Source organism: Engraulis encrasicolus, chromosome 3, assembly GCF_034702125.1.
Source record: "Engraulis encrasicolus isolate BLACKSEA-1 chromosome 3, IST_EnEncr_1.0, whole genome shotgun sequence".
NCBI lineage: Eukaryota > Metazoa > Chordata > Actinopteri > Clupeiformes > Engraulidae > Engraulis > Engraulis encrasicolus.
In genome coordinates, this window is record NC_085859.1 from 49,513,958 (window position 1) to 49,526,457 (window position 12,500).

The 12,500-nt window shown below is 43.2% G+C and overlaps 1 protein-coding gene across 1 annotated transcript in view; it reads right to left on the minus strand.

Annotated features, from left to right (window-relative positions):
• dhx37 (DEAH (Asp-Glu-Ala-His) box polypeptide 37) overlaps nucleotides 1-12,500 on the minus strand; it is a 28,383-nt gene that overhangs the window by 10,701 nt on the left and 5,182 nt on the right. Inside the window, exons 7-14 of the mRNA XM_063195624.1 lie at nucleotides 12,045-12,141; nucleotides 11,543-11,656; nucleotides 8,366-8,467; nucleotides 7,727-7,841; nucleotides 6,648-6,746; nucleotides 3,440-3,504; nucleotides 2,555-2,699; nucleotides 2,169-2,248 (exon numbers count right to left, since the gene is read on the minus strand). Coding sequence (XP_063051694.1) covers nucleotides 2,169-2,248; nucleotides 2,555-2,699; nucleotides 3,440-3,504; nucleotides 6,648-6,746; nucleotides 7,727-7,841; nucleotides 8,366-8,467; nucleotides 11,543-11,656; nucleotides 12,045-12,141 — 817 coding nt within the window. The remainder of the gene's footprint in view (nucleotides 1-2,168; nucleotides 2,249-2,554; nucleotides 2,700-3,439; nucleotides 3,505-6,647; nucleotides 6,747-7,726; nucleotides 7,842-8,365; nucleotides 8,468-11,542; nucleotides 11,657-12,044; nucleotides 12,142-12,500) is intronic.

A 12,500-nucleotide genomic window follows, 5' to 3' on the forward strand; every position in this document is an offset into this window, starting at 1 on the left:
CCTTGTAGAGACAAGTAAGAACACTCTCATAAAAAGCTATAAATAGAAAGAAAACCCCATCAGTGTTTCACCAGAAGACCTCACAATTCTGACAAATCATTTTGGGTGTCATTTTCAGAGCTCCAGAACCCCTTGTGGGATTGTCCACATATTTTTATTTTATTTTTTTCTTCATTCTCCATGAATTCCTCTTTTTAAAAATGCCAATGAGACTTGTCTTATGTGATGTTTTCTTTTTTAATTTCCACCCTGAACATGGGCAAAATGGAAAAAGAGAGCAACATGATTTCGATAACATTTAATGTTAAGACTAAATAATCAAATGCAAATTTTGCCCAGACATGATCACCCGAGAGTCCCTGTGCAGGAGTGCAGGTATCCCTTTCAATTTCAATGATTTCAGGAGCGTTCAATGTGGGAGCAGGTTCGCACACCAAAAGAGACAGTAGGTCAGGCACAAAGAGTCATGTTGTTACTTTTTTTGACCAGCAGATGGCAGCGGAAGAAACGCATAGAAAACATATTGCTCTCAATGTGCATGCTGCCCATGTTCAGATTGGAAATTAAAAAAGAAAATGTCACATAAGACAAGTCTCATTGGCATTTTTAAAAAGAAGAATTCATGGAGAATGAAGAAAAAAATAAAATAAAAATCTGTGGACAATCCCACAAGGGGTTCTGGAGCTCTGAAAATGACACCCAAAATGATTTGTCAGAATTGTGAGGTCTTCTGGTGAAATACTGATGGGGTTTCCTTTCTATTTATAGCTTTTTATGAGAGTGTTCCTACTTGTCTCTACAAGGGAAAAAAAATCAAGAGGCTATGTTGGGCACAAATATGTCTTCTGAAGGCCTAAACAGAGCACAGCCAAAAACTCCAGTACAATTTGTATCATCTTTGAGGGAATGCTTTGACGATGCAGGATCATACAGACCAAAACTGACAGTTTAGCAACAAACTATTCCTATCTATGTACCAGCATGCCAAATTTGAGCTTCCTACATGGTTTAGTTATTGAGCTACGGGCTTGTGAACTTTGACAAAAAAAAGAGTGTGAACAAAATGGGCACCCCCCTCCCCCAGTAAAATTGTCTGTAACACGGAGAGTATACATCTTACATTCAAATAAATTTACAGTGTTTCTCTTAAGTACCATGGGTACACTTGGTAATATTTTCAGAATTTTTTGAGACCTAAGTGCGCGGGCTCTTGTTGATTTGGCGTGGAATGACCCAGTAGGTAATTCGCGGCGGAATTATTACTTCACAAATCGTGGACATGGCACATTCGCACAGGACTAAGAACTAATTCTAATTTGACAGACAGAACATTCCATTGACTTTCAATGGGGTTTCATTTCTGGCAAATAAGAATTAGTTTGTAACAAAATTAGAAAAACTTGGTATGGAAATCTGTGGAGTATAATGAAGAGGGAAGTGTGGGTCACCAGATCAAAGAACAAAAAACAGCTGACAGCTAAGCATCAATGATATCTGGGCTTCCATAACCCTCATGCAATAGGCCTACCACTTCCATTGACTTCTATGCTAAACACAGTCAGGTCAGCAGTCTAACCCATGACTGTGGTTTTGAGTAATGAACCAGGCTGAGACTAGGTTAAAGCCTCAGGAAGCTTTTACCAGTGTTTAGAGTTAATTGGTTAATTCAGATGATTAGGTTAATAGCTTGTTTAGACAACCTTTTCATGATATGCTAATTTTTTGAGATATGAATATTGGGTTTTCATGAGCTGTATGCCAAAACCATCAATATTAAAACAAAACAAGTTATGGGGAAAAAATGAACTTTGACACAATATGCTAATTATTTGAGAAGGACCTATACATCTAGACGCCCCTAGTGACCGCAAATTGAATTGCGGGAAAGGGCAAACATTCCAATTTCTAAACAGGGTGTACGTATATAGTCAAATGTTCTATCAAGCAGCTTCCTTGGCGGAGGTCTGCGCTCTCTGAGTGCTTCTAGTTTTCTCATTATTATGTATGCATGTCTGTGTACATATCTGTAAAATATCTATAACTATAACTGCACGCTCACACAACGTACGTGTGTAATTCAAAATGTACAGTATGTCTGAGCAAGTATTGACACATGTACTAAGTTAAAAGAATAAAGTACAGTACTGTCTCACACAACCAACTCTTACCTTGGCTTGCTGCTCAGGAGCCAGCAGTGAGTACAGAGGCAGCACATACAGAGGGATGGATGGGTCTGCCTTCTCCTGCTCTACACCATGGAAATGCACACAAACACACGCACACACACACACACAAACAAAGTATTAGACATCTGATAATATGATGAGCTGCATTAAGTGGCTTTATGATATGACACTCAATTTGGGAAAAAAATCATGTAGTTCCCCTTATTTAAAAAAAAAAACTGTACATGCTCATATCACCAAATAAAGGCTTAAATGTTCTCTCTGTGTGTGTGTGTGTGTGTGTGTGTGTGTGTGTGTGTGTGTGTGTGTGTGTGTGTGTGTGTGTGTGTGTGTGTGTGTGTGTGTGTGTGTGTAGGATCGCAGCCTACCGGCGTCCTCCTCTGGGTTGTCTCCCAAGTCCAGGTCGGAGCCTTCGTCATCATCATCCTCTTCATCGATACCTGCCTGACGGTCCTCATCTCCCTCATCCACCGGCAGCACGGAGTAGTTATCCAGGTCTATCCTCGGAAGACTCTGAGGGAGAGAGAAATAGATACAGTGGTTTAAGTAAGGGTTAACGTTCGGCGAGAAGGTCGCTACCGTGGAATAGCAGCACGACAGAGAGAATCTTTAGACCCCGACGCGGAGCGGAGGGGTCTTGTTCTCTCTGAAGTGCTGCTATTCCACAAAGCAACCGACTCGCCGAAAGTTAACCCGCTTATTATATGGATATACTTAAATGATTCACACATGGCGGGGACATTTCTTTAGGCCTATTTAATGTTAAGATTGTTGCTGCGCAAAACAAAACAGTGCCGTTGTGGAACACCGCTAGGCAACAGCTAGGTAGCCAGGACAGGTGTTGTCTATCACAGCAGCTGATTAGTCTTGTTGAAAAGTCGCTTTAGCAGTGAAAAGTCTTGTTGCCATTGACAGCGGTCTGTTATAGACCAACCCGTCCGTTATCGAAAAATAACAGACGTGCGAACGTTGGGGAGCCCCGTTGAAATGAATGGAGCATTCGACCGATGACGTCACACCATATAATAACACCCATTAACAACACTGACAGACAGAGTTAAACTGGAGAGACAAAGATAGAGAGAGAGAGAGAGTGAAGGACAGACAGGGTGGCTTAGGAATGTTTACTGAGAGAGAGAGAGAGAGAGAGAGAGAGAGAGAGAGAGAGAGAGAGAGAGAGAGAGAGAGAAAAGATGAAGAGGGAGTGGATGAGAGTTGTGTTGAATCAAAATAATGTGGTGTGTGGCTCTCACCACAGCTTTCTTCTGCTTCTTCTTGGACCTCTTTGGTGCTACAGTCTGGTCGCTCCCCTCTCCAACTATAAAAACCCACACAGACAAACACAGACAAATGCACACACACGCGCACACACACATACACACACACACACACACACACACACACACACACACTCACACACACACTCACATGCAATTACAAGGGTAAATGACATTTTTTGGGCTCAGGCGGCAGGTGGTACAATCACAGCTGATAAGGTACAACCACAGCTAGTAATTGATCCGTAATGTACTGCAATGAATATGCTTCTTACCTAATCCACTAAGAACAAACAGACAAAAAATGTAATCCATAAAGTAGTGGCCTCAACTGTGGTTGCACCACCCTGACGTGCGCTACTAATAAAACATTATTGACAAACAAATGTTTTTAACCATGTACATTAGTGTTCAGCCTGCTTATCTGCATTAGGCTGCCACTTCTGCGATATTGAAAACCCCAAAAGGAAATGGCAAAGGGAGAGTGACAATCACCCATGGACACAGCCTGTCTTTATCTACTCTAAAGAACAAGACTTTCCTCTGCTTGTTTTTTATGGTGTATGTGTGTGGTAGTATGCATGTTTGTGACCTCTATAATTGTGTTTTTCAGTCACTGTCTGTTGTTGGGTTTCCCTGCTGTCATGCAGCGTTGACAGTGTCAAAATGTAAAAAAAAACACTGTAAAATTCTAATAATCTTCATTGGATGAAAAAATATTGCATCATATAATTTTGTGTATACTATATTACAGAATGATCTCTGAAGTTTGTTAAGAAGTTAGTTAAACAATAAAACAGCAAGAGCAAAAAGAGTTGTATAGCACATTATCATACATAACGGTCATTCAATGTGCTTGAGAGATTTTCCTTCTCTCTTCTGTTTTTCCCCTAATATATAGTAGAAACTATAGGAAGTATTATATTGAGTAGTTGACTATCGTTGACCAAAGGCAGACGAAAGTAAAGCTGTTTTTAGTTTCGTTTTAAAACATGGTACTGTTGGGAGAGTTCTGAACAGGAGGCTGGTTCCCGCATTTGACAGTATAATGGCTAAATGCCACCCTGCCCTAGGCATTTGTAGAGGAGACTCTGAAGACCCAAGACATGTTTTAGACATGTCTATTGTCATTTACGTATTTGGGGGGAAAAAAAAGTTTATTTGCTAGTATGCTGAAAAATCATTGAAAAGAATTGAAGTCTTATATGGGCATATATCTTGAACTAGAAGAAGAGAGAAGAAAAAAAAAAGGATGGTGATGATGATGAATTTGTCATATTGAAATCAACTGTAAGCCTTGTGAACAATTCTACCAATAAACAAAGNAACAAAAAAAAAGACATGTTTTAGGATGATATTGCTATAGTCATGCATATCTGCAATATATTTTTGGCCTAAGCCAATAGCCCCTTTTCGACTAGCCCTGTTAGAACGGGGCTGCACACTGCTGGGGCGTGGTTTCGGTTTCTTTTTGCATTTACTCCACCCATACACACCCATCATCAGCTCAAACAGGGCTCAAACAGGGGCGATTATAGAATCGCGAAAGACGTGGTTCGAGGCGTGCGGAGCTGAGTTCCACTAGGCTACATGTTGCCTGTGTTAGGATTTACCGGCATGTGCAAACACCTATCCCCACCCACGCACTTTAAAAATCAACATGGCTTTTCTGTCGGCAGTTTTTACAGTAGACAGAGAAAATTTGCTCAAGCAATTATCATGTTCTTTAAAGTAGCCTAACTCCAGTCCTTGGCCAAGTTATATTATTAGCCTATTATTTTAAAATCACGCTATTTCCAAAGCTCCACGCCTCCTCCTTGTGAGAAGTCGGGTTTTTTTTACCACCATGCAAAATAGAGCACACTAAAGTAGCCCTTTTCATTGCACATATCTTCATATACGAACCTGAAAAGGGATGGCGAATTTGCTGTTATCAAATTAAATGTAAAAATGAAAATGTCGAATGAAAAAGACAACTGTGGTTTATTCGAGGGAACAAAGAACACAGCCATGACAAAAAAAGATTTCCTCTCTATCCGGCTGGAGAACAACACCATTGTTTAGCCTACTTGAAGTGGCGACCGCTTAAAGTTAAATAACTTTGGATTTAAAGAACATAAACACGTGCCGTAAAAAGCTAAGAATCTCAGCTTTTGAACAAACCCTAACACATGTCTGTAGGTCTAGGTTAAGGTGATCGCTGGCTGTTCGGGAAAAAATGACGAGATAAAAAAAATGGTTGGAAAGCGCTATTTTTTCGCTTGAAACAGCGGCCGCTTAAAGTTATGTAACTTTGGATTGAAAGAACATAAAAACGTTCCGTAAAAACCTGTACAAAGCTAAGAATCTCAGCTTTCGAACAAGCCTTAACACATGTCTGTAGGTCTAGGTTAAGGAGATCGCTGTCTGTTCGAAAACAAAATGACGAGGTAAAAAAAATGGTTGGAAAGCGCTATTTTTTCACTTGAAACAGCGGCCGCTTAAAGTTATATAACTTTGGATTGAAAGAACATAAAAACGTTCCGTAAAAACCTGTGAAAAGCTAAGATTCGCAGCTTTCGAACAAGCCCAAACACATGTCTATGGGTCTAAGAGAAGGAGATCGCTGGTTATATTTAGTCCTATATAGGTCCTATTGTTTAGATTAGGGCTTAGATTCACCATGGCGTGAAAACACGGTGTTGTCGCGGCTAGTTGCAGCAGCTGATCATACGGCCCAGTTCTAGTCCCTGTTGTATGGAAATGCGTGCGAGACAGCACCATCGACCCCCCGTCAAGTTTCATGAATATTTATAAAGCCCGCACCGGAACGCGGAACCCAATGGAAAAGAGACTAAAGAGTGACTTACAGACGATCAGAAGAGTTTTAAAGGGAGAGAGTGTTCCTTTTCTTAGCCAATCACAAAGGAGAAGCTGGTGAGTTAACCAATCGGAGCAACATGGAAAGAGTAGGTGGGGAGCAGGGCTGCCGCTAGGCATAAGCAGAGTATGCAGAGCACTTAGGGCCTCAACCACACTATGCCCCCAACAATGGGGCCTCCTAAATTGAGATTGACTAAAAAACGTATTATTATTTAATTGTGAGGGGACCTCCTCCCTGGTTATGCTTAGGGCCTCGCTCTCTCGCTCTCTCACAGTTTAGAGTAGTGTGTGTGTGTGTGTGTGTGTGTGTGTGTGTGTTCACCTTGCTGGTCTCTGCTCGGTCTGTAGGGGAAAGCTTTCCTCAGTCTCCTGCACAGTGAGTGTACCTCTGCCTGGCCCGTGAGAAACACAAGGATCCCACCTGGAAAAAAAACACACACACACACACACACACACACACGCTACAGTCACGGGTAGGCCTGCTTGGGCAGCTTCTCTCTGGCAGTGAGTGTACAGCCTGCGTGAGCCTAGCTAAGCGGCCCTGAGGGAGCGCCTGCAGCCACACAGCCATCAATCTGCTGAGATGCCCTGCCCTGCCCTGCCCTGCACCTACACGCCATAAACACCTGTACTCACACTGTGTGGGTGAGTGTGTGTGTGTGAATCTGCTGAGCGGGCATACCTCTATCTACATGCCATACCCACCTATACTGTGGGTGTATGTGTACGTGTGTCTGTGTGCGTGTGCGTGTGCGTGTGAGTGAGTGAGTGAGTGAGTGAGTGAGTGAGCGAGTGAGCGAGTGAGCGAGTGAGCGAGTGAGCGAGTGAGTGAGTGAGTGAGAGAGAGAGAGAGAGAGAGAGAGAGAGAGCCAGTGGAAGTGTGTGTATCAGTGTGTGCATGTCTGACAGGGAGGTCGATATGATGAATCTTCATGAGTTAAGCTCAGTAGCTCAGTTAAGCGCACAGTGCCTACACACAGTTGTATAAACTGGCACGCTGCCAACTGAGAGGGGCTATGGCACGTATGTATTGCCTGAACAGAACAGATGTACAGCTTTTGGAAGGAATGACTGAGGTCACCACAACCATCTTCTTGAAAGTCAATCAAGACTGCTCTTCTCTGTCCAAAATGTTTTAGATAATTTTGTTCTTTCAATCCGGGATGTGTGTGTGTGTGTGTGTGTGTGTCCGACTGTGCACAAATTTGTAGACACATCTTTTACTGGTTTTTCAGGCCAACCAGATTGGAGCTGGTGGTCTCTGTCAGCCTGAATGCAACTTGTGTGTGTGTGTGTGTGTGTGTGTGTGTGTGTGTGTGTGTGTGTGTGTGTGTGTGTGTGTGTGTGTGTGTGTGTGTGTGTGTGTGTGTGTGTGTGTGTGTGTTTGTGGTTGTGGTGTACCTGGCGGGAGCATGCGGTGTATCTTGCATGTCTTGCGGAAGGCTTCTCCAGTGTAATCCTCCACAGCTGTCCTTTTGTTGAAGTGCACCGTGACTGGGAACTGACGAGCCTCCACCTACGTGCACGCACACACGCAGGCAGGCAGGCAGGCAGGCAGGCAGGCACACACACACACACACACACACACACACACACACCATTACACGTAACATTTGCATAACATTGATAAGGTGAGACATGCCTCGAGGCATTGTCGCCATTTAGTAAAGTGATATTTTTTAACTTATCTACAGCTTGCTTGTCAGCTCACACTATATAGAAGGTCATGGACAGAAGTGCACATACTGTATATTGCATCAGTGAATGGTTCAAACAAATTGAGTGTGCTTAAGCACAGTTTGAACTGAAATCAATGTTAACTCCGAAGAGAAGAAAGTGAGAGGAGGAAGGCTATTGTAACAGTGAAAGAGAAGAGAAGAGAAGAGAAGAGAAGAGAAGAGAAGAGAAGAGAAGAGAAGAGAAGAGAAGAGAAGAGAAGAGACGAGAAGAGAAGAGAGGGATGAGATCTTGATGGGAGGAGGAGGGGTGGGGAAGAGAACAGAAGGGAAGAGAGGAGAGGAGAGGAGAGAGGGATGAGACCTTGATGACCGGAGGAGGGCTGGGGAAGAGCTTCTGGTTCTGGGTGAAGTCCTCCACGCGTAGAGTAGCCGACATGATCACCAGCTTCATGGGCAGGCCTTTCTGTAGAGGGACACACACACACACACACACACACACACACACACACACACACACACACACACACACACACACACACACACACACACACACACACACACACACACACACACACACACACACACCAGGGATTAAAGCAAAAAAAAGTAATCTGACTGAACTTTTTTTACCGGTTAGGCATCCGATCGAGTATCACTCCGTAACCCTACGAAAACCAATGTAGCCAGGCTCTGCCCTCATGACGAAACATACATGCAAGGAATGGTGCCAGAGCCAGCGGCATAGGCAGACGGGGCAGTCGCCTAGAGCAGAATAGGCCTATGTCTTGAGGGCGCCAGTAATACCAAAAAGTGCCACAAAATCAGAACTTCAACCAACATAAGTCTTTACACTTCACATGAACAATGAATATTCATTATACACTCAGTAGACCTATATAGACTCAGTATGAGTGTACCTGTAGGTACTAGATCAGATGTGCTCAATCAGATGTAGGCCAACAATGCTATGTTTACAGATGCCAATTTCTAAATACAAAAAAAGGAAAGAGGGCGGGCAGGCCTAGGCCGCTCACCAGATTGACTAGAACTGGCCGAGAATGGAGGGATAATGGATACTATATCAGACTGCAAAGATTGAACTGAAATTTGGGGCATGATTTGGTTATTTCCTCTTATTTCTACCCATTGTTTATGAATTGTTCACAACATCATGCAGAATGGATTCACAATGAATGCTGCTTCAAAATGGTAGCTGATCTCACAGAATTATTGACTTGGAATTGCAATGTGTTGATACAGTGAGTGATCCCATTATGGGGTATTTTGTTGTAGTAGTAGGCTATATTTTGTCTTTCACATTAGAATGGGCAAACACTGTTCTGGTGAAAGCACTGGTGCGCATTGCTTGCAGTTGTATTTCTGACATTTAAAAAGCCCTGATCATAGCAATCAGAGGGAGAAAACTAGCTTTAATTATTTGTATGTTTTTCACCCTTCGGCCTTTTTCAGTATTCATCCTGTTACAAATAACTTGTAGACGTTTACAAACAGGGTGCGGTATGTCTACCTCTGTGTTCTACCGTTTTGAAAAATAGTGGCTACTTTTTTGCTTCTCGATGTGCGGTGCCAAGCACACGCTTACCATTGATTTAAAAAACGTCCCCGATTCTTCCTATGCGCACGTGTTCTACAAGCTGACAGGACGCAGCAGACACGACAGTCACAGACATACGTCTATCGTTTACAAAAGTAACACACTTTCCCAAGCTTGTCGCGCAGCTTTCCACTCGAATCAAGGCAAATCACCCACCCATCAGTCCTGAGTGCGCAGTGCGCAAATAGGCCAACTGAACTCAAACGAAACGCATAGTCCGAGAAGATTGGCACAGACGTTGAGTCACTCAAAAACAAGCGCACACACAACTGTTGCTGCTGCACACTATTCCAGTTAGCAGAAATAGCGTCACACAGTAACAAGCCTTGAAATTGAAACAAACGTCGAAACGGCATTTATCGACCATGAGTCCACCCATCAGAACACTGCTTCCCAGAACAAGACGTGGCATAAATTGGCTCTGCCAGGGCCGTGACCCAAATGCAACCCATTTTTAACTTATTTCTTGAATATATATATCGGCAACAACAAAGTTAATCTGTTATGAATATAGATGAGACTGTGAATTATCCGTTGTCAAAAAGACAACTAGCTCTACACGCAGCCAGTCAAACGCGCTAAACTTTGAGGATGAAACGCATGGTAGGCTATCCTAGTTAGCTGCCATAGTCGTCCCATTGGGGCTATGAATAATGCTAGTAAGAGTCACAATGCTTAAAAGGCAAACCCTTCATGAAAAGGACATCATACGCAGTCTAAGTAAACTATTCATTTTTTTTCTAAATATCTGCCACGGCAGGTGCAATGATATGGAAACGTCACTGCACTTTATTCATTGTATTACAATTATTTTCTTTTCTGCCATCAGCAACAATTTTGGCTATTTTTTTTTCTTGCGCTGCGCGCTGCCACAGAAATGTTGACCGCTCGTGTACTTTTTTTTGGAACACGGAAGAACAGGGGATGACCCAAAACTAGGCTACTGATGAGTGAATGTTGTATCACACCGCCAATGGTGGAGTGTATAACTACATCCGTACATCAAACACACCTCTCGTCCCCTTCTCATGACCAGGAGTGCTCTCGATTTGAGTTCATTTGGAAAGTAAAAAATGTAAATTAATTGACATAAATTATACGGACGGAAATCCGTCCAAACGAAAATCCAGTTGACGGAATTCCGTCGTAGCGACGGAAAACTTTAATCCCTGACACACACACACACACACACACACACACACACACACACACACACACACACACACACACACACAAGCATACAGAACAGATGTGACTAGGAACGAACACGCACACACGATAATGATTATCTTGTAGACGTTACAGGCTGGAATCCAACAAGTAACCCTGCAGCAGCCTAGCAATAACTTTTTCCCAAGCCACCATTACCCCACAGCAAAAATGCTGCTGCCGCTAGGTAGAGCGTGTTCCAGTACATTCACATCAGGGATGGAAATAAGCACCCGTCCACCTGCCAATGACGGGTGAATTTGGCCTTTGGCAGGTGAAATATGTCAACCCACCTGTCACCTTGACGAGTGAAATTTTTCTACAGGCGCCCGGGTTAATGCTGAGTTATATGCAACATCCAACATCAAAGGTTTAAGCAAACTGCTAGTGAAAAGAGTTATTGGCATCACAATAACTGAAGTTATGACCTCTGAAACAAAAGTAATGATCAGAAAATGATCTTACTTGGCATTACAATGTTTGGAACGGATGAATATGAACTGGTAAAAATGGTGACTGGTAAAAATTGTGAATGACTGCCCTGGTAGATTTTAGAATCTACCTGCCACAGTGACTGGTGGGGAAAATGTTTAAGTTCCACCCCTGATTCATATACAAGGTTCTCACGTGTGCCTGTGTGCGTGTGCCTGTGTGCGTGTGCCTGTGTGCGCGTTTGTGTGTGTCCCTGTGCGCATGTGTGTGAGTGAATCTTACCTTGTTGCGTAGTGGTACGATGCGTGAGAGCAGTCCGATGAGGATGTCCGTGTAGACGCTCCTCTCGTGAGCCTCGTCTATGATAATCACACTGTACTTCTGCAGCAAGAAGTCCTGAACAAACACAATGGGCCATTACACTCAGTCTGTGTGTGCGTGTGTGTGTGTGTGTGTGTGTGTGTGTGTGTGTGTGTGTGTGTGTGTGTGTGTGTGTGTGTGTGTGTGTGTGTGTGTGTGTGTGTGTGTGTGTGAAAATGGAAGAGCTCCTCCTGGCCGGTTTCGAACCCGGGCCTCCATGGTACCAAACATCTGACCGCTACACAGAAGAGCCAGACTCGCTAGCATGACGAGTTCTGGTATGACGGCACCTCATTATAAAGCCTCAAATAAAGCAGTGAAAAGTTAGTGTCTGTGTGTGTGTGTGTGTGTGTGTGTGTGTGTGTGTGTGTGTGTGTGTGTGTGTGTGTGTGTGTGTGTGTGTGTGTGTGTGTGAGAGTACTACCTTTTGGATCTCTTTCAGCAACACTCCGTCTGTCATGAATTTGATCTTTGTGTCCTTTGTCACGTTCCCCTCGTACCTGATCTGGTACGACACAACCCTGTTGACACACACACACACACACACACACACACACACACACACACACACACACACACACACACACACACACACACACACACACACACACACACACACACACACACACTTTGTATAAAACATTACTTGTATAAAATAAACAAATCAACACTTTTTGAGCTACCACAGCATTTCAGGTCTTCTAGTTGCTGTTAGACTGCCCATTTGGCATTAGCTACCAAAATAGTAATGGCATTACATCATACCTGTCAACTTTGAGTTACCAAAATTTGTGAAAATTCCCATTTTTTAATCCAAAATTCGGGAAATTTTCTATAGGCCAAATGCTGACAGTCAACAGAGAAGGATCAAACGGTGCGT